Source organism: Periophthalmus magnuspinnatus, chromosome 11 (assembly GCF_009829125.3).
Source record: "Periophthalmus magnuspinnatus isolate fPerMag1 chromosome 11, fPerMag1.2.pri, whole genome shotgun sequence".
Taxonomy (NCBI): domain Eukaryota; kingdom Metazoa; phylum Chordata; class Actinopteri; order Gobiiformes; family Gobiidae; genus Periophthalmus; species Periophthalmus magnuspinnatus.
In genome coordinates this window covers 9,190,714-9,213,622 of record NC_047136.2, presented here as the reverse complement: position 1 = coordinate 9,213,622, position 22,909 = coordinate 9,190,714, and the positions used below count along the sequence as shown (strand labels likewise).

At 40.1% G+C, this 22,909-nt stretch overlaps 1 protein-coding gene across 1 annotated transcript in view; it reads left to right on the top strand.

The window, feature by feature from the left end:
- LOC117378605 (teashirt homolog 1-like) overlaps positions 1-21,103 on the top strand; it is a 29,719-nt gene extending 8,616 nt beyond the window's left edge. The window contains exon 3 of the mRNA XM_033975235.2: positions 16,767-21,103. Coding sequence (XP_033831126.1) covers positions 16,767-20,053 — 3,287 coding nt within the window. The 3' untranslated portion in view covers positions 20,054-21,103. The remainder of the gene's footprint in view (positions 1-16,766) is intronic.
- The last annotated feature ends 1,806 nt before the right edge of the window (positions 21,104-22,909 follow it).

The following is a 22,909-nucleotide window of genomic DNA, read 5'->3' as shown; positions in this document are numbered from 1 at the left end:
GTGTTTTCTGGACTGTTGCCAGGTAATGTGTACAATAGCCCAATGTTTAAGTGTTAAGTATAATTATGCATTAAACATTTCACCCTTTTGCCTCTTTGTTGGTTCAAGTATTTTACTACCATTACTCATTTGTCTCTTTTATTACTTCTTTCTCACACGTTGCCAGTTTTAATTTTGACATTTAAAATTAGGGGTCATCAATGGGGCTGGAATATGGTGATAAAAAAAATATAATCGTAGTCTGATCCTGTGGCGATCTGCTATTTTAATGATATATGTGTGTCGTATACTGTGCTTGCTTTAATGCAGGCATTTGCACTAACACATAAAATTGAAATTGTGGTTTCGACTCAAAAAAATTGTGATATTTACTTTTTCTTTATTCTTAAGTACATCTGTTTTTTGTTGACGTTTGTGTGAAGCACTTTTAAGTTGTATTTTAAATGAGCTATATAAATAAAATAGAGTTGAATTAACAATCCTAATAGGTAAAAATAGGCAAAAATGAATATTTCTTTTTTTGGCGTGTCCTGAAATAGATGAGCAAACATGTCGTACAAATACGCTAAAATGTGTAACTTGAGAACCAACTATCAGATAAATTTCACTTTGTACACTCAATACAGTATATTGCCCACTTCTATTTACAATATATCTGCTCTTCTTCAGACCATTCAAAATGCAACATGGCTCTAATGGATGGGAAAGGAGAAATACTGAGTGGAGGTGAATGTGCGGTTCAGTGCACAGCTGGGACGGCCAACAGACATCTGTCAATCAAAGTAATCACGTGCATAATGTTAGCGCTTAATAGAGCGTAATAATGGATGAGTTCATTTACAGTCACGTTAAAGCACACAGCACTTGTTTATTAGCTATTTGCATGTTCAAAATTTAAACAAAGTAGAAACACATTCTACGTTAATAATAATTGTACAAATTTACAAGATCAGTACCTCTTTCTACATTTTAGGATTGATGGAAGGTTTTGATTTTTGTTCTGCTTTTAGCTCCATTTGTCTTCCATCAAATATTTTAGGTGCCAAGATTTGTAAGATTAAAAAAATATAAATATATAAATAAAATCATGCTGTATGAGTTTGTGGTCTGTTACGAGGGAAGTGGCCAGTTCTAGTACTAAGAAGTCGCTGAATTGTTGGTGTGTTTTATTAAATGAACGGGCAGTAGATTTAGTTCAAATAACGCTTGTATGAATAGGTACAGTTAACAGATGACATTTTGTCCTTGAGGGTAGTACACATAGTCTCTCCATCTCTATCCAGTCTCTCTCCTTTGCCTGTTTTTTGGGCGGATTACTGGCCTCCCGCCTGCTCCCTGTAAGCCTTTTCTCATCTTCCTATCTGTCATCAATCTGGATCTTACTGACTCAATTCTCCCGCAGCCCGCTCATATTTTCTTTCATCTCCGCGGCTGTCTCTAGGCCTCATCTAGTGCTCTCTCGCCGGATGCTCAGGAGGCAGTGAACTGGTTACAAGAACATGAAGTCTGAACATTTGAAAGAGGCAGGGACGTAATGCTGCCAACTCTTATGGGCCCACTGGCTGACTGTGTTAACATATTTCCAGAAACCATTGTTGCATTGGTTTCATTTTGTAGTCACAATGTCGTCTGGTGGAAACCCAAAGGTCATAGAGCAGTGGAATCTAGTGGAGTTGTCTTTGAAGTCCAAACTCATGACTGTCACATCAACTCTGAGTGCTGTTTCTTCAGACAAGGTTATCCATAAAGATTCTGCTCAAAACTAAAACATATTTATTTTTGGTGCTTTTGCTCAGCTCATGAGAATCTATGCAGCTATTAAGCCTTAGGGAGGTACAGCCTGGACATACCCTGACACTCACTCATTTAGAGCAGTTTCGATTGTGCCATTTCACAAAATACAGCAGAACTTTATTTATGGGTTTGCACTTTATGGGATGCTCCAAACGCAATTTTGTTATTCTTCTGTGACAATGACTACAAATAAATTGAATTGAATTGAATTGAATTGAACTGTGGGCGGAAGCTGAAATACCCAGAGAGAACCTGTTCAACTATTTAACTAAGACTAATTTCAAGAAATGACTATTCTTTTTTTTCCTTTTTTTTTCACTGCAATATTGTGAAACCTTGATCACTAAATTATACATCAAGAAAAAAAATGATATTGGGACCACTTGAGTGAGATTTTGTGGCCTTTTCATTAATGTTTTCGTGCTTTTTGTGATAGGCTGTTGAGAGAAGCCAATCTGTTCTACATCTATAAAACAACATTGTGCCCCCCACATAAAACTTGCCTCAGACAGAGACATTCACAGGGGGTCTAAGCTGAGCCCTGTCCCCTAAGTCGCTTGTCTCGTTGGGACAGCAGGAGGCCTCATGTACCCCCAAATGTCCTGTCTGCTCTATCACTGTGTCCCATACTGAGATGCCCACCTGTCTGTAAGTCTCTGATCTGTCTAGTGCTGTCTCTTCACTGTTTGTGTTTGGGAGAGCTGTCTACGGCTGGACTATGTTTACCTGTCCATCACCGTCTTTCTCCAGGTTCTGTCAGTGTACAGCCAAAAAGTGGCACAAACATGACAAGTACATCAAGATTCAATGAAATACAGTTTGACAAGCTTCAGATTGTTTTTGTTTCTTTTGTTTTTTCAGTTAGAAGGAAAAAAAAAGGTTTGGTTGTACCAATGTCACAACATACACATTTATTTGTGTAAAGATAATGAAGAAACATGATTTTATGATTAAAACATGACCAAACAGTGAATCTCTTAATTTTAATAGATCACACTTGTGAGCAGCATTATGAAAAAAAAGAAAATTATCATTCAAACATTCTGAATGATAAATAGCCATATAAAATGGAAATCGAAAGATCGATGTTTGGTTTTTTTCATGGCCTATAAACTGCCAATATTTTTGGTCCGATATGTTGGGCCAATTTTTCCCCAAATTATGTAATTACATTTACTACAAATTCCTCCCAAGCCCTTTTTTTTACCACAAACCTTTAAGAGAGCTGTGTAGTCACATTTTGTGCAGTTATTTCTTCATATTAAACTGTTAAAATAAAGGCTTGTGATTATTTTTTAGGCAGCAAATCGACCAAATCAAAATATCGATCTATGCTGGAGATTAAGGTCTTATATATCGGCCAACGATATATGGGTCTATCTCTAAAATAAAAGAGCGATTTACATGTAAGATGACCTTTCTGGAGTATTGATTGAATTGGAAATGATTAAAAAAATCATTTTGACAACCCAGTTTTGATAAATATAAAGCATTCTCAAAAATGTCTCTTTATTCAATGGGAATGATGACAACTTCTATCATTCATCTACTTTACTATTATTTTTATAATTGAGCAAATATTAGATTGGGTTGTAGACTGCCATCTTGTTCTTCATACTGTATTTTAGGAACACCACGAGACAATACTTAATGGATTTGTGGCTCAAACAGAGTGTCTTTAATCAAGATCCCAATCTCCTATTAAAATGTACACCCTTTTTAACAACAACAGTCTTGTCTCTGAGTTTGCAGTCCAGCTTGAGGGTTTGATTTCTCCTGAATTGTTAAATATTTTCCTGGGCTCGTGTGGATGTTGTTTAGATTGGTGGAGCCCTCCTCGGTAGATCACTGTCCTCTCTGTGTCTCTGCTTACTGTCTCTCTGCTTGATCGAGGCTGTTAAAGTCCAGGGGCACGGTACCTGCTCCACCATTCAAACCTTCTGTACACTGTATCTGTCAGGTCCCTGAATACTTGAAGTAGATACGAAATGGAACAGTTTTATAGTGAAGAATTGATAAATGTAGATTTGTACATTATAAAAGATGAAATAATTTTAACCGTAAATGTCCGTCTTTCTTGCACTAGTACAACTCTTTTGACTTTGTTTGACTTTTTATTCCTACAGTGATATATGCTTGTTTTTTGGGGCGTATACACAGCTTTAGAACAGCTTTTTTAGACTGAAGTGAAGCAGGACGGACCACCAACGCTCAGTCAATCTGCTCTCATCCCAGTCATAGCAAAGCACATGGCACATTCTTACAGGTTTGCGAGTGATTGCGATTTTACAGTTAGATGTGGACAACATGCAGTGGTCTGATTTTGTGGTTGAAGTACTGCTTTTGTTTGACTTTATGGAGCCAAAAGCAAGATCAATTCATTTACTCTGTACCAGAAAAAGAAAGCCATGTGATGTGGTACAATTATGAAAGGGAAGACAAATGTGAAAAATCCCCTCTTTTGGGAGATTTGGCATTTATTATGTATTGAGAAGTTGAGTGTCTACATGACCCGGCCAAGAGGTCTATATAGACTGCAGCCTGAGTGAGAGACTATTGTGTGTTTGAGGCAGTAAAAAATGTGAACAGAGTGACAGCAGACAAAAAGAAGAGAAAGGGGAGTGGAAAAATGGCTAGAGGGGTTGAGCGATGGAGGGAGGTGAATAAAGTATCAAGAAAGAAAAAACGAAAGAAAGGAAGAGGGGAAGATGTCACCCATGGCTGCCACGCATCACTCACAGCTTAATGATCTCTCTCCCCTCTCTCTCTTTTGCTCTCACATTTCTCTTTGCAGAAGGGGGAGGGGCCTGGGAGCTCAGCCAATCAAACGAGGTCATATAGAGTTCACAACCTCCAGGTGGGACAGTCCTCTCCGTCGGGACTCTCATAGCAGTGTGCTGTGAATGTCAGGGGCAGTTTTATAATGCAAAGGAAATATGGACAGATGGAGTCTTGGTTTTCATTGCTGACAGTTTTGTAAACATAAGTAAAGGTTTTGTTTGGATCATCTGTCACTTTTCTTTCCAAAGGTGCAAATACCTTGTCCAGTGAGTTATGTTTACACGTCTAGGAGTTCATTTCTAGCAGGGTGTTCATTGCTGGATCCATTCCTGGTTTAAAGCCATTGTGATCAGTCAGTTGCATGTTTGTGATAGCAAGGCAGCACCACTTGTCCTCGCTCTCAGCCAGATTCTGGGAAGTGTCAGCCATTAAAACTCAAACTGCAACATTTTTTTCCTTTCTGTTCCTACCCCCTTCGCTGGACTCCTCACACCAAATTTGGAGAACAGCTGGGGCGGCCATGACGATGATTTGTCTCTTTCTGCCCCTCCAACTGACAGGTTGAGAGCAGATACACAGCGGTGCAGAAACTCCTACTAATAGGTTATGTTTATAGGCTTCATATCAATATGATGATTATCTTAAATGTAGGGTAAAGGGGAAAATTCCTGGATTTGCTAGATACTACAATGATTTTAGAAGATTTGTTTAAGGGTTTGTTTTTTTTGTTTGTTTGGTTACAAGTTCACAAACTTGTATTATGTTCTTGTTGCGTAATGCTGTATAGTTTGTCAAAGTATATTTTTTCTTCCCTGCAGATGTTAAACTGTTTTAAATTCATGTGTGTTTTATGCATAGAGCTTAGCCTAAGACTTCCTTTTTTTAGACTTAAGTGGCAAATGATAAACCTGCCCTTTGTGCCTGCCTCGCGCCATTGGCCTCTCAGAACGTTGTGACATCGCATGAACACAACCTAAAGGACTTACATGCACAATTACACTTGTGCATGTAAGTCCTTGGACAGACATAAATAGACAAAACTGTAGTGAAGAGGCCATGTTCTCAGGGTGCTGCTAAAACACTCTGATTTCCTTTTTGCCTGGGAGGCCATACATCAGCGTGGGGCCTCCCAGTCCGGATGGCAGGGTCTGACAGAATGACACGTGTCATTTATCAAACATGGGGCTCCAGGCCTGTGGAAAAGCACAGAGCTCTGCGTGACAAAGCCCCAAGAGAGAGCTCCTCCTTTGGCTGCAAGGAAGTGTGGCCCGGGACAGGCTGTGTGACAAATCTGCACAACAACACACTCGGAGACACTACCACAGCTAACCCATGACCACCACTGCCTTGTGAGAGCTTGTAAAACAACCCAGGCAAAAATAAATATAGTTTATGAATTTGAATGTTCTGGCAGGGAATCCACACCCACACATATGATTCCCCTGCAGCCAGAGAGAGCCGTCGCCAAAGCTGCTGCGGTTGCCAGCTCAGAAACTACTTAATGAATGGTCACTGGCGACAAAAACACAAGTCCCTTAGTAACTGGCAACATCGCTTCATCCATGCCATTGCAATAACATCATCATGTCATTTATTAGCTCCACTCTTAGTAAGTGTATTTGCCAGCACTTACATTTCGAAAAAGTTTGGTCTCAAAAGGTATTAATCGGCCACTAAGTACGTACTAGTATGTGTTTCTCGACAAGCGTAATAGTTTGCGAATTGACAAAAGTATAGCTCAGTAAAACTCAAACTATCAATCATTAGATTTTTTACTGGCACTTTTACTGCAACAATTTATCCCTATTAAAAAATCTTTCCATATTTCTTATACATCTGTGGGCACTTGGTTAATTTTGCACTATTGTTTTCCCACATTATCTAGTATTGCCATTTAACACGTTACTTTTGTACTATTTTAAACATAAATAAAATCACATCTCCTGAACACGCCTCCATAGCGTCTCCCTAATCCCCCAGTCTGTCCTGATCCCCTCCGCCCCCGTTTACTCTATCCACGACTGTTCATTTGTCTTCATAAGCCTAATTTATTTTCACTGCCAGATGCAAGCTGACAGCCATCACTCTTCCCCCGTCCCTCCCACGTACAAAAACACACGCACACTGGACCCCGTCAACATAAATGCTAATCCAGTTCAAATATGTGGGGGCACCGTGTTACATTTAAACAAAAATAGAATATAATCTCACAATCAGATTTAAACAATATACTGTGCATATACCTTTACAGTTTTTGTTAATTTTTCTACAATATTATTTCAAACAAGGTATGGTATAAATGATACGTTTATTGTCCTTGCAAGGTAATTTGTCCTCTGCATTTGACCCATCCTGCAATGCCACTGGGGCAAATATTCAGTTGTATTGCGTGATCGCAGTACAGTGTTTGGGGACTGATATCCAAACCTACGCTTGGTCAGGACTACCTAGTTGGAGGATTTGCCTATTGTGCATGTTTTGTAAATAATAGATGTAATTGCATCAACACAATATAGAAAAGGGGAACTGAATAGCAAAAGGGAGTAGATATCCCCAGACACTTCCTCCAGCTCTCAAAGGAATCTTAATGCATTTCCAGAACAGCTGGTAGATAAGTCTCAAATAGGTATTTCTCTGTGTCTAAAACCGTGGGACATTCGCAGAACACCAAACATTTTAGTTTAGATGTCTGCCATAATTTTTCAGAAAGGCAGTTTCTTTTCAATGTCCGAAGTTTTGTAACAGATACCTTTTTTTTTTTCTTTTCATTTTTTAGGTGATTATGGCGCCATTTTGAGGACTTTTAACAATTCAAAACTAAATATTTTAAGTGATAACTGCTATGACAACAGTGCTAATTTCTCATCACTCTGAAACCAATGAATCATGATTGTACATACCCCCTCTGTCTTCTTTATTATTACTGTGTAAATCTACATTACCTCATACTGATCCGGGGTCAGCTTTGTCACCACATAGCCTCTGCTTCACCCCTGTCCCCCACCAGTCCCTCCCATTAACATGACTGAAGATGGATCCGACTCCTCAGATTGATTGCGGATATAGAGTTATGGTGCCATTCTTATATGTGTGCGGAGGATGAAGGCACTTTGGGAGGGCAGGCATTTTCTCCCATTTCCAGAACCTTCCAGCCGCTCATTGTCTGTCTGCAGCCCGATATTGTGCTCTGTTGACGGATGGCTTCCTTTCTGACTCTGTAGCTTCGTGCACTCTTCTCTCTCTCTTTCACTCACACACACACACAACCATGCATAGTTTTACACTCAAGCACAATTAGGCCTGAGATGGCTACTGATACAAACCCCATTTTAAGACACCAGGACATAATTTACTACTGACTTTCTCGTGGGACATTTTTCAACTCCTAATCTATCCTTCCTCTGATAATTCCTTTCATGGCTATAAACTGGCAAGGAAAAAGTTGTTATTTTGAACTTGATATGATATCTAGGATGACTTAAACTGAAATGAGTGATTCTCAAATAGTTCCTCAGACTATAACATAAGTCTAGCTTTAACAAAACCAGGACTAAACCTCGACTGAACCAGGACTAAACTAAAACTAAACCAAAACCAAGCCAGTACTAAACAGTAACCAGAATTCAAGGACTTAAGTTCTCAACCTGGTTTCGTCTTAAGTTTAGATCCTAGACTACAGCATAAATAAAACTGTTTAAACTTTAAATCAACTCCACAATACCACCTAAAGGAGGCGCTATATAGCCTACTCTACAGGTACCACCAGTGTTCCCAGTACCTCAGTTTGAGAAGCTCTCCTGTAGTAGTCCGTTGAATGGATTTGAGTCTTAAGAGTCTCGTGTCAGTGGGAGAAAAGAAAAAGTGGTGATGCATAAAGGGGAGGGTGCACAACGACTGGAATTTCCCCCGTGACACATAGAGTTAAAAGCACTAAAATGTTTGGGGACATTCGATCGTCTGTACGAGCGCTCTTCTGCCCTGAGGGTTTGTGGATGGGAATCTGGTTAATTATTTTCTTTATAGACATTGTGAAGTTATGATTCTGTGTTAAGTCTCAGAGGTCCCGTTCTCACAAAATGATCTTGTTTATCTGATTGTGAACATAAGTGATGAGATAAGGGTACAGAGCTAAGCAGTACATTTATATCATTATGTTTTCAGGATATAGCCTGTGCCAAGTTAAGTTTATCATTACTAAAACTGTTTTATAATCTTGCCCAATCAATGTAAATAAATGCAATAATATAAGTTTTCAAAATACTTCTTTATTGCGGGGGTTACGTTCTAAAAATAACCCACAATAGGCGAAATCCGTGAAATAATCAGCTTTTTACAATTATTATATATGTTTTAAGGCTGTAAAACCCCTCACCACACACTTTATACACTTTTCACAGACAGGCATTAACATTTTCTCACATTTCTCTCTTGTTTAAGCACTCTCAAAGTTCAAACCTTCATATGGCCTTTATTGATGCAGAATGTTTCATCGACATCATCGTCAGGGAGAAAACTTGTAAACCTACAGCATTTGAGAGATTGAACATTTATGTAAATTTAGCAAGCTGAACACATTCTGTACTGTACAGGAGACATGGCACAGAGGAGATTGATTGGCAATGGTCTACAGTCCAATCAGGACACAGAACACAATGTGCATTGATACGCTGTTAAAAAAAAATCAAATAAAAAAAAAAAATCCGAGAAACAGCAAGGCCGTGAAAGGTGACTCGTGATGTAGTGACGGACAACTGTAAAAAATATGGCTTCAAATATTTAAGCCAGCATATATTCAAAACTAGGTCACGTATGAGGTTGAAAGTGAAAGTGGCATACAACTTAAATAGCAATTCTAAAATGTTAAACGCTAAAACCTGTCTTTAAATGTATTAGTCGAGGTTTAAGTATCAGACAAAGGATTGCAAGATTTTTTTTTCCATTTAACTTTTGTCATAGAGCTTGATAAACATGGTATTTAAATGTTCCATATCATAAAGAACATTCACAATATTATCACAAAGTCTATATTTTGCCACCTACAGTTTTCCATACAGGGAAAAACATGTTAGACTAGAAATATTATATGATATCGTACAACACCCACCCCTGTAAGTTGTAATTTCTTGATTTTGATCGAAACACAACGTGGCAGTTAACTCCCCCGCAGCATGTTGATGATTACATTAGTTAAAGTGTGCAAATGTTTTTTTGTTTCCATGTGTTTTGTTGCCGTGGTGTACAAAGTGGATGGCCTCTGCGTTGTCAGCCCTCCGCAATTCACAGAGTAGCTTGATTGATGGCTTATTGTGCAACCGGACTGAGCTAGACCGAACTGGTTGGGTTGTGACCCTGTTTTGGCCCTGTGCCCTCTCATTTTCTCAGCCTTTCCTCTTGTCTTCAACTGTTTTCCCTCCTCCTCCCCATCTTGCCATGTCTGCCTTCACTGTAAATATGAATGCACATGGGGACTGTACTTCCTGTTCATGCTTTTTGGCCCTCTTCCCCTCCCATCCCGAAGACAGGACTGGACTCATCACTCTCACCATTTGTCAGTCTTGGTCGTTTCCTCTCTTCCTTCCTCGCATCAATTTGTTTTCTTTGTTACAGCTCTTTGGGGTTTTTGTCTCATGAGTCATCTTAGCTCACTCAAGAATCTTAAAATAGTGGGTTAATAAATTATCAGTGTGTTCTTCTGACCACACAAGGGCAATTTACTATTAAAATAATCAAAGTTTTTTGTTTTTCTGAGGAGATTAGGGCAGTTTCTGTGTGAACCGTTAACTTGTAAGTAGCTGAGTCATATGTTCAGTTTTTCTTATATATATAGTGTTACATTTACTCATTTAAAATTTTAATACGCAGAACACTACATGTGAATTTTGTCCTCTCTTGGACACCATCCTCTCAAAATAAGTCCAGTCAAAGTTAGTCTAAATAGTGGGAATGCTGTTTTAAACTGCAGTTCAGCCTGTTTTTCTTCCCTACAATTATTTTCTGCTCCTATTCACCACACAACCATAGTGATTTATGGTAATTATCCATCTTTGGGGTCATCCATCAACTGGTTGTTGCTAGGCGATGGGAGCAGCTGTTGTTTCAGGGGAGGCTTCACTGTCAGGGCAGCGCAGGTGAATTCAAAATGATGGCATCTAAGAAGAAAGAGAAAAAGAAACGATTATATTAATTTAAACATGACTCAGTAGTTCTAATTCTTCCTTTTTGGATTTTGAATCACTACTTAATACAACAAATCATCCCCCCCCCCCCCCCCCCCCCCCGTTAGTGTTTTGTGATTTAAATATTTTTAGAGCACTGTTTTGTTTTAGTTTTTTATGCCAGATGCTTTTGCTTAATATAGTCAAACAGTATTTCTTTGGTTTTGAAATTGTTGGTGATCATTGGTAGTCTAACTTTGAATATAATAAAATATATCTGTTCCGATTTACTTTTCATCTATAACAGTTGTTAGGGATTCAAATGGATTACTATCTTTTATTGATTTTAAATGTTTACGTCACGTCTGCCACTGTATCCAAGCTTAAAATTGAGCATATGCAGTGGTTAGGAATATATCTATATCAAAGGGGCTGACGATGCTTCCTCTTCATCTGTTAGACGTGGGATTCATCAAACTAGACCTCGGGATGTCTTGAGTAACTCTTAGCAACATCAGCTTGAATTAGCATTACTCCAGTTAGCTCAGAAAATAAAACAGATGGCTCGAAATGTCTTTGCTGCAATCCTCTTCTATTGTTGGGTGCAGGGTTTTGGCAGACACAGTTAGAAAGCACTGGAATCTGTCGCATTGATGATCTAATAGCAGTTGTTTGGTCGTACAAGCATCCAGCAATGACAGTCCAGGAAAAAGGTGATTTATAGACCGCAGTCACTGTCATGGCGTGTCAAAACTAGCTCTTGGGACGTTTAACACATTGGCTGAAAAGGAAGACGAAGGACAGGGTAACAAAAATATGTGAAACTTAATCTGAGGGAGAAATCGCTGTACTTTGTCAAGATTTACTGTGGTGTGCATTCCCTATTGGATGTTAATGTTTTATACATCCGCTGATTTCTCATTGTGGGCTAATAAGTATGCCTGTGTCTGTATGCATGACCCATAAAAAGCCTATTAGCGCATTATGACTAATTGCAAATAGCTTATTACATATATGTGAAACCCCACTAGACAACGCTTTGTTTTTTATTCCCATTTTAAGTTTGTTGTACAACTTTAACAGATACTTCATCTTAACTATTTAGAGCAGTTTTAACCAAATTGGAGGAGTTGCAGAAGATGAGATGTTGGGATTTGTACAACACATGTTATTAGAAACCCCGGAGCTATTGTGCCATATGGCGGATTGTTCCATGAGGATATGGGTGGTTGGTGGGTGGTGCAGGGCCTATTAGGTAGGCTTTTACATGTCATGGCGAGCAAGCTGCGAGTTAAAATATGGCTTCCAGTTTAGGTCCCTGGGGTTGTGTTTCCCTTTTTCTCATCAACAAGCCATACATATAGTAGTTCTCTAAAGTTGTGATGTTATAGTCGAAAGATGGGCTTGTAGGCATGAAGAAGAAATTAGATATGAACTGAAGAAGCGACTTGGATGAGCAGCGAAACATCTTCACTCCTACAGTGTTTTGTCTAGAAGTCAGATTTACCTCCGGATTTGCTAAGAAATTACATAGTTAAAGTTGTTTTTTTTTTTTTTTATGAAGCGATGTTTATTATTTATGCTATCATTACTGCAGTTTATTATTATGAAAAATTTCAAATCAATCTTAGGAGGCGTGATATGGTGTAGCGCCCTCTGATGGACATTTTTCTTTCCATTAAACTGAATGAAAGGTTCCATATGTGCATAGTTGCTCAGAACAGAACGCACATCTTGTGTCTGCCAGCGCGGTTCAATGTGTGTCTCCTAAAGAGTAGTTCATAAAGGGTGTCAGCTTGTATGAAACCACAACCACTACTGAAGGAGGGAAGAAAAAAGGGTCAAAATGAAGTGGACGGGCCGAGCACAGAGAGACAGCGATTGCCTGACATACTAAGCATTACCATAATTGGCTTTTCTAGGACAGGGGAAATAATGTCATTTTATTTACATCCCCCTCCATTCAGATACACACATACACACACTTGTGCACAGAGAACAGGTCAATGACACACACTGATCAGGCCTGTCCAATGCCATCAGAGGTGAGTGGCAGCAAATGGAGCGGCCGGTGACAAAGCGAAACGCGCAGAGAAATAAGACTGCCGGGCCCCAGCTCCTGTTGTGAAGGGCCACTAAACGGTGTGAGGAAGACCCTGTCCTGCAAACAGCGCGGGGCCACGAAGGCTAAATCAGCAGGTGAAGGCTGGAGGAATTGGACATTAGCACTGCAAATGAGAGCCAGGATTGCACCTCTTCTCACAGACAACATGAATAAATGAAGAAGGGATAGGAAGTGAAAGACTTTGCTGTCGTTAGCAAAGGAAAAAGCAATGGTCACTGTAGATTCTGGCTCGTTTTATCTTGTTGCCAATGAGGAAACTTCTAAATAACATTTTTTTAAACATTAAATAGCTATAAATAATTTGAATAATCCCATTTTTGTTTAAATGATTGTCGCACTGTGTAACTTCTCTGGTGACTTGTCGGTTACTTGCCTCTCATTAGGAAGATGTTATTTCATTGCCTGGAATATTACACACTGTAGCATTAAACTTACCTTTCTCCATGGAGACAAGCCCGAGACCTCACCAGACCAAGTTACTGGTCATTTACTGGTTTATTTTGGATAGCTCCTTGAAATGCATCATCTTTTTATCAAGGACATGCTTTAAACCAAACATCGAACATACTACTAAATTCTTACTCCTAAGATATTAAAACATAAACCACTTCGTTTGGATTTCTGTACCGTATTCACTTATTTTTAGCCTTGTTTCGCTTCATGTCTATTGTATGCCATCACACTTACAGACCTCACACAGCTCCTGCCTTGGGGTACTATTGGAGTTTTAAGAAGGGGAGGGGCATGTGTGTGTGAGTGTGTGTGCGTGACTGGAGAGATGTCCCACTGAGGTGTCACCTGTCTGCAGCAGGAAATCCTGGACTCCGGGCACAACAATAGTGACAGGCCCCTCTCCCAACGCAGATGGCTTTGCTTTTCCCCCCACTAGCCACATTGCATCCCCTGCTTGCACCTGACACAATGTGGCACTTGACTCGCAAACATAAGTGATCATGCTGCACCTCGCTTGCGCTACCTTCCACTGAAGAAAAAACAAGGAAAAGCGGGCATCTTTTAGATAATTGGGTCGCCTAATCTGTTGTGATAATACATATTAGAAAATGCAATGTTCATAAGGCAAGACCACAGTGTAATTGCATTGTACTTATCTTTAGTTACTGTCAAAAACTAACAATATTATAATCTTAAAACGTGTAGTGAGAGAATGTGAGCGTGGTCAATGATTTTTATGGGTAAGTCATTTTCAGCTCTAAATTTAGAGTAGATGTGAAATTTAGGTCATCTAAATCCCAGGCCATGTGTCTTTTCCCTCCAAATATTACAAATTATATAATCATTACATTAATCAGAGCAGATTTTGTTTTACCATCAAACTTACCATCATTGTAGCATATTAATGTCTATCTTTTGTTGTGTACCATCTAGTGAATATGCATCTATTCAGAACTACACACTACTTATTCACTGGTCTAAACAAATCTTTTTTCCACTCTTCAAAACTTCCCCGCTCTTCCCTATCCTCTCTGACAGCACAAAGTGGGCTTACATTTTTGACTGACAACCACAACAGATGCCTTCCTCCCCTGCACCCCTGTGTTAATCCCCACCCATCTCCAGCAGCCCCCTCCCTCTTTTTCTCTCTCTCTCCTTTTGTTCTGAGTGACGCTTGAAAGCCGCCGTGTCAGCATCTTTTCCATCTCTGATTGCCTTATTAGCCGCCGGTGGCACCCGCAGCTTTTCTGACACAGATGGTGAAGGAGGAGAAGAAGCTCCGGCTGGGAGAAGTGAGGGAAGGGAAGAGGGTAAAAAATGGCTGACTCGTGTTTGTTGTTGTTGAGTTCCCCTCCCACCTGCACTCAGGCTTGTTGTTTGCGTGGACACTGACACCTTGGGGCTGACACGCGGACACACTCCTGACACTGAAGCCTGTCAAGTGAACATATGGACTATGGCAGGGAGCAGTGCAGTTTAACGTTGTGTTGTGTGAATGTGTTTGTGCTGCTGTCAGCTCTCCCTCACTCTGGGCATTAAACAGCTTTGTTTTAACCACACTTTGACTTTGAAAGGGTCTGATTTAAACATTGTCTCACAGGATTAGAGACAAGAAAACTACACCGCTGCACTGGCCATAGTGTTCTTTAGCTTTCTTTTGTCTTTTAGTATGTTGTTTTAATGTATAATCGTAGTCATTGTAGCATTGAAATATTACCCCCTTTATTTTGATCACATTCTTCACTTTGACATTGAATTATTGTGATTTCTGATACATTGTCTCACTTAACATATTTTCCATTCAATCCATGTTTACTGACTGAATAGTTTAACCAAACCAGATAAAAGGCCCAGCAGTATTTTACCTTTGTTTGAAAATGTATTTTTGATTGTGAGGCTCTCTGTGTATCATTGTACTGAACGACATTGTACACAGTTCTAGTTCTACTGTTCAGAAAATGAATGCTTGACCCCCTTATCATCCAAATCACTATCAGACTTTTTATTTATTTTTTTTAGGTGTTTTAGTCGTAGAGAAAAAATAGATTTAAAAATGTACTGCCATTTCATCTTATTTCCACATGTCCATATTTGCATGATTAATCAAACTAGTTTAATTAACAAGTGTCCGGATGTGTCTCACTATGTTTTACACACATAGTTACACACTGCAGTGGGAGAGCTGCAGCTGTTAGACCTCCAGCTTCTCCCAGGCAGCAGTAACTGGCACCTCACAAACATCAGGTATTATGTCCATTCCGATTATGGGATAGAGAGCTACATGCTGTTTGAAGCTGACAGCACATCTGCCTCCTCACTGGAGACTGACTCTGGCACCTCAGACAAGCATCTTATGAGCGATGGATTGTGGAAGCTGCCGTAGCATATTTAACCCTGTGCTTTTCCATCTCTTACACTTCATTCTTTATCAGCTTTCACTATCATATTTAAAACTGAGAAGTATGTTGGAAACTGGGTATAAGTTTGACAAGATAGACAGCCATTTTCTGTGGAGACTATAAATGTCTGTGTCTCTCTTCTTTCAAAATGGCACACTCGGAGCTTTGAGTACTCAGGGAGCACAGGCAGTAACAACATGGCTTGTCATGTCCACTGGCCGCTTCCTCATATCACGCTGTGAGGACTTCCACAACTGATGCCAAGTTGACTCCAGCCAACCATAGCTTGGCAAGGCTGATGCAGCTGGCATTTCCTCCCCTATCTCATATTTGTACATTCAGAGGACTGTATGTGTGGTATGTTGGCAAACTAAATGTGCAATCTGAACCACGGTCTCTCTAATAAGTGGTAGATATTTGAATGATAGTTAAAAAGATTTGGCTCAAGAAATGGTGGTATTTTTTGTTGGCTACTAGAGGAATAGTGCTGAAATATACCACATAAGATCTAATAGTGGTCATAACATGTTTACATCGCATCACTATACTGTATATTTATAAGACTGACCTTGGTCTAAGTTTGATTTTAGCTCATCTATTTTTCTTTTCAGTTTTTTATTTGTTTATATTTCATTGCTATGACCCCTACCTTGGTGGAGCTGAAGTGTTCAATACCTTCATTAGCCTGTGCGGTGAGGAAGACTATCTGTCACTGTCAAGATATGGATGTCGCCATTTTATTATAGCAGACCTGTGTCCTCTATAGGAACTAGTGACAATAATATGCTCAGGGTTATAGCACCTACCAACCACATACAGTACATTTAGGGGAATGGAGTCAAGGGTGTTCTTTTACATAAACATTATATGCAAGGTTTTTATTCTGCATTCTTCTCTTTTAATGTTAGCTTTTTGATGATTAGTTGTCTTTCTTATTCTGTAAACCACTTTGAATTACTACTATTAGTGTAGGAATTGCGCTATACAAATAATTTGCCTTGCCTTGCCAAGTTCCAAATTATCCGTCTAACTTTTGTTTCCTCATTTTGTGTTTTTCAGCATATGGATCTGAAGATGAATTCAACAAGGCAGATGAAGAGGAGCACATGCAGGACGATGGGCTGTCTCTGGATGGCCAAGACACTGAGTACCTGTTCAACGATGAAGAAGACCGCGACCATTTTAGCTGTCAGAACTCTCCACTCAGCAATGGCACCAACCCCGATGCTGGGTATGCGTCTCCGCTCAGCAGCACCAGTGATCATTTGGGAGACCTCAAATCTACGCCCTCTTTCACTGACCAAGAAAAGGCAGAGGAGCAGCTCAGTGAAAAAACTGAGCTTGTCAATGGCATGTCAATACAAGATAGTCTGGAAAAAATGAAGGCAGTCTATGCAAATCTTATCTCCGATGCCTCCTGGTCTAGCATTGCGATGGACATGCTCAAAAGTAAACAAGGGAACAATTTTGCGGCAAACAGCAGCAATGGGGGAAATCACAAAGGAAGCAATGGGTTCCTGAATAGTCACAGCCAGAGCACTGTAAATGTGAAGAACAAATGTAGCCCCAATAATGAATCAACCACATCAAATGTTACCACCAGCAGCACTCCCACCAGGGCTGCGACAAACAGCAGCAACAGCGCCACCTCTGCTAGCTCTGGGAACTCCGGGGGGCTAGCTTATGATTGGCACCAGGCAGCATTAGCCAAAACCTTACAGCACACTCCATACCAGCTCCTCCCTGAACCTAGCCTCTTCAGCACCGTGCAGCTTTATCGGCAGAACAATAAACTCTATGGGCCGGTGTTTACTGGGGCCAGCAAATTCAGGTGTAAGGATTGCAGTGCAGCCTATGACACCTTGGTTGGTCTGACAGTGCATATGAATGAAACGGGACACTACAGAGATGACAATAAGGATAAAGAGGATGACAGAAGCAAGAAGTGGTCCAAGCCACGCAAGCGCTCTTTGTTAGAAATGGAGGGCAAAGAAGATGCCCAAAAAGTCCTGAAATGTATGTACTGTGGCCATTCGTTTGAGTCATTGCAAGATCTCAGTGTCCACATGATCAAAACTAAACACTATCAGAAAGTGCCTCTAAAAGAACCAATGCCAGCGCTTACATCAAAGCTGGTACCTCCAACCAAAAAGAGAGCATTTCAAGATCTCATGTCCCCAAGCTCTCCAGAGTCAGTCTCATCCAGCATTCCCATGGGAGAGTCTCCCAAAGACCAAAAAGTGTCCAACCCCTATGTCACTCCCAACAATCGCTATGGTTACCAAAATGGTGCCAGTTATACATGGCAGTTTGAGGCCCGTAAGGCCCAGATCTTGAAATGTATGGAGTGTGGCAGTTCACATGACACCTTACAACAGCTTACGGCCCACATGATGGTCACTGGGCACTTTCTGAAAGTCACTAATACAGCATCTAAGAAGGGAAAGCAGCTGGTCTTTGACCCAGTGGTTGAAGAAAAAATTCAATCAATCCCCCTTCCACCAACAACAACAAGGCTACCAACTCCTAATGAGAAGTCACCACCTGGTTCTCCTCTGCCGCCTGATAGTCCCGAAAATAAAATGGAAGATGATAAAGAGGAAGAGGAGAAGATGGAAATGAAGGAACCTGAGAGAAAAATCAAAGAGGAGAAAGAAGACATTACAGAAAAGGAGGACAAACCTGAAAAGGCAAAACCATATGAGTATTTAACTGAAGAGGATCTGGAGGAGGCTCCAAAAGGTGGCTTGGACATCCTCAAGTCATTGGAGAATACAGTGTCAAGTGCAATTAGCAAGGCCCAGACAGGCACTCCAACCTGGGGCGGCTATCCCAGCATTCATGCTGCATACCAACTACATGGATCAATAAAGTCTAGCGTGCCCTCATCTACACAGGTTCAGCCCTTGTTCAGCAACAATAGTTTAAAAGTGTTATCTTCTGATTTGGGGAAACTTATTCAGACATCAAACAGCCCTTCACCTCCTCTGAGTCACAAGAGCAATGTGTTAGCTATGGAGGAGCTTGTGGAAAAGGTGACTGGAAAAAACTCAGTGAAGAATGAAAAAGAGGAAAAGGTTTTGGACAAGCATAACAGATTCTCAAAGTCACCAGTGACCTCTTCAAAAGACAAACGGAGCACTCCCAGTCCTGAAAATCTGTCTAAACAAGCACCAAAGATGGTACCTGATGACAAACCTCAAATAAAATGCAAAGAGGAAGAGCAGACCGACTCAAAGCCTGAACGGCATGTTAAAACTGAAGTTGCTTCACCAAAAAATTCACTGACCAACGGTTGTAGCAACTTGAGCATTATCACGGACCACTCTCCTGAACCTCCAGCCGTGAACCCTCTCAGTGCTCTGCAGTCTGTCATGAACAACCACCTGGGAAAAGCCTCCAAAGTCAACAAGCCTTTTGTGGACCCCTTTGCAACATTATATAAACTCAATAACAACTCAGCTCAGAATAAACAAGTGGAGCCTGTTAGTCTGTATCCAGAGGAGGATGATCAGCCTATAGACTTAACTAAATCAAAGAACACCAATGGATGTTCAACAAAGAGCTCTGTCGCACCAAACAACAGCAAACCCTTTTTCAAATCTTTCTCTAAGTCGCCATCGCCTCTTCGGGAAAATGCTCTCATGGATATCTCCGACATGGTGAAAAATCTGACGGGCCGCTTAACACCAAAGTCCACCACCCCCTCCTCCATATCAGAAAAGTCAGATATTGATGGGTGTGAGGAGAGCCTAGAAGAACTGTCCACAATCCAACGACGTAAAGGTCGACAGTCAAACTGGAACCCCCAGCACCTCCTCATACTTCAGGCGGAATTTGCCTCAAGTCTCAAGGAGACTCCTGAAGGAAAATTTGTAATTAATGACTTGGGACCCCAGGAAAGAGTCCACATTTGTAAATTCACTGGTCTCTCAATGACTACTATCTCACATTGGCTGGCCAATGTAAAATACCAGTTAAAACGGACAGGAGGAACAAAGTTCCTCAAGAATATTGACTCCGGCCAGCCCCTCTTCCTGTGCAGTGACTGTGCTTCCCAGTTCAGGACTCCATCCTCTTACATACATCATCTGGAGTCCCATCTTGGTTTTACTTTGAAGGACCTTTCAAAACTTTCCATTGACTTAATCGAGCAGCAGGTAAACAGGTTAGAGGACAAGTCCTCTGGAGTCACAGAAGATGAGGCCGGCTCAGTGCATCAGTGCAAACTGTGCAATCGGACTTTTGTCAGCAAACACGCAATCAAGCTGCACCTTTGTAAAACTCATGCAAAGTCTCCAGAGGACCACCTGGTCTTTGTGAAAGAGATGGAAAAGTTAAGTTAAACCATGAACTCTAGTCAAGTTAATAGCATGACAGATTATCGTTGCACTATAATTCTAAGCTACAATCTGTCGTAAAAGATAGTGCCACAACTGGATCAAGCATTTTACAACACAGTGGTGTAATAGCTTTAATGCCACTTTATGTAAGTAGTTTTAATGGAGGTGCACAGTGGGGACAACAGCCATGGCACTATACATTCACTGACTGATTGTTGCTTTTCTTAATGCACTGCATCGTACCTGAGCCTTTGGAAAATCCTCTGATAAAACTGGACATGCTCTTATTTTGGTCACAGTTTTTGAACAATGTTTTGATATTCCAGAACAACTTGCATTTTCATTATGACTGTGCATGTTTTATGTAAACAATACAGTATTTGACCCAAACAAAAATGTCCCCTTCAAAATTGATGTACTACCTGTTCTGTAACAATGAAGGATTATGGAAATGATAGGCCAATGGCAGATATGTTTAAACCTGGTAATATTTACAATGAAATTAGCACTTTAAGAAAGTGTAAATTAATAAATGTATGTATGTATGACAGACTTGGTGAGACCTGAACCCTGAACAATTATAATTTTGTATTTGACAAAATTCTCGCAACAATCTTGTTTCTTGTATAATAATTATCATTTCTGCATTGTTTCAACATGTACAGTATTTGTGTTAGTAAAAGTTTTATTCATGTGGAGCTGATGTTTGATGAAGTTAAGATCTTACCATACAAGTACTCAGCAAGTATGTATACATGTATGTTGACATATCTTGCTCTTTACAATTCAACATTATTTGTACTGTGTGCATTTTTATAATGTTGTTTTCTAAACCAATATGGGAAGAAATGTAAAAAGCTTCAAAATATTGTTGGGACCAAAATGTCCTTTTTCAATGAATATGGTTCCTCTGAAGAAATGACTTGTCTTGTGTACATGAAGTGTACATAACATGGAAATTCTCACCAATAGATTTGCAGATTTTATCAACTCAGTTATTCAGAGTGACTTTCTTTTATTCTTGGTTGTAAAATAAAGTCCATGTTCTGATCTATGTCGACTTGTCATTCTTCAAAAACAAACGTTTACTAGGAAAAGGATTAAATAGCACCTACCTGTTCATACCCTGCAGTTTTAGGACCAAATCGCACTGACAACTAAATGCACATATGTACTATGATAATATATACAGACCCCTTAAAGGTTTGTAAGCTTTGTGATGGTTTCTGGTGGGTGGGGCTTAGCCTGGAGGAAAAAAAAGGCACTGTGTGCTTTGTCAGCAAGCGTCAACTATGTTAGAAATGGTCAAACTATGGAGGGGTAGAGCTGACAAAAATGAATTAAACATTTTTACTGGCTTTTTCATTATTACAAGAAAGTATTGAGTTAAAATGGAACATTTTTTCATTAAAAAATAATCATTACTCTCATTACTAAGACTCTTCAGTTTCACATTTTAACAACATTAGTTTCTTGTTTTAATATGACCATATGAAGCCCATATCCAATAAACGTAATAGTAGCTAGTTACTTTAAATCTGAGTGCATGATCTGTAGCAATGTGCAGAGGAACATTGAGTCAAGCCCTTATTTTGCTCATGTCTGACAGGATAGACTGCATGGCACTCTGACTCCACCGACTTGTAGGCAAACTCCTAATGTAATGATCTCCAGGTCTGCCTTTTAGATGTGCCAATGCACCTGGAGACCAGAGTGCACATCCAGAGCGTGTCTGTATGTGCGTTACTAAAGGCTCACATACACCTTTACAGGCTTCAGGCGATGTACAAGAGGTGGGGTAAGGAAGTACAGTACAAAGATGTAAATTGTAGCTTTGACATGACATAAGGTTATCTTGTTGAGTTGTACCAAAAGGTATTTTAAGGGACCCTTTAAACAACTTGCCTCTACCTTTTGACCTGTCATACCATCCTGCTGTTTTTAGAAAAAACAGTGGGTGAGGTCTGGGCTTTCAGCATCCAGTGAAGCTTCTATAAAATAGTTGGATGGATTGTAAAAAGTAAACAATCACATCAGTTTCCTGGAAGACAAACGTGTGGAGTGGATAACAGTGCAGTACATCACATCGTTCACCTGGCTTAGTGTTGGTAACATGTTTTCATAAGAAATAGTTTAACCACATTTGCTTGTTATATTTGAAAAAGGATGGCACACACAATATCGTGTTGTTGTTGTGCAGAAACTTGCTGATGTGTACAGAATAAAACCAACATATTACTACATATAAACATAATTTCTTTTACTTGATATGAAGTGTGGTCTGCAAACACGAGCATTATCTTACGTGTATATATATTATATTACGTGTATTGGATTCAATCAAAATTGTTTTTGTTTTTTCTGTGAAGGAATGTGCTGGTAATTATGTGTTAAAACTTTTAGGTATGCGCCACAATTGCTGTTCCACCTGTTCTGGCACCCAAAAAAAATAAGGATTACCTTGTATTTGCCTCCAGCAAGAGTTGCAACATCACTGTGACGTAGGAATTTAAGGGGTCTGTTAGTGAAGTTGTTATAAGCCCTCGCCCATAAGCAAAATTTGAAAAATGCTCCACAGTGGACAGTACCCAGCTGGTTGGGAGGAGCACAGGGGATTAAGTCTGGGACAGGCTCTGAATCAGTGATTGACAGCTGGTTGACAGCCACAACAATCCAACATGGCGCTGACCAATGCACTCCAAACTCCGAAACAGAGCGGACATTTGTGTTTGGAGAAGAGGGAAATGGCAAAATCCAGACGCAGTGGGACTTCGCAGCCTGAGCGGAGCCTGTGCAACTCTGACTCAAGGTGGTGTCTCAGTTTTACCTGAAAGACGCAGCGGCGGAGGCTGTGACAGC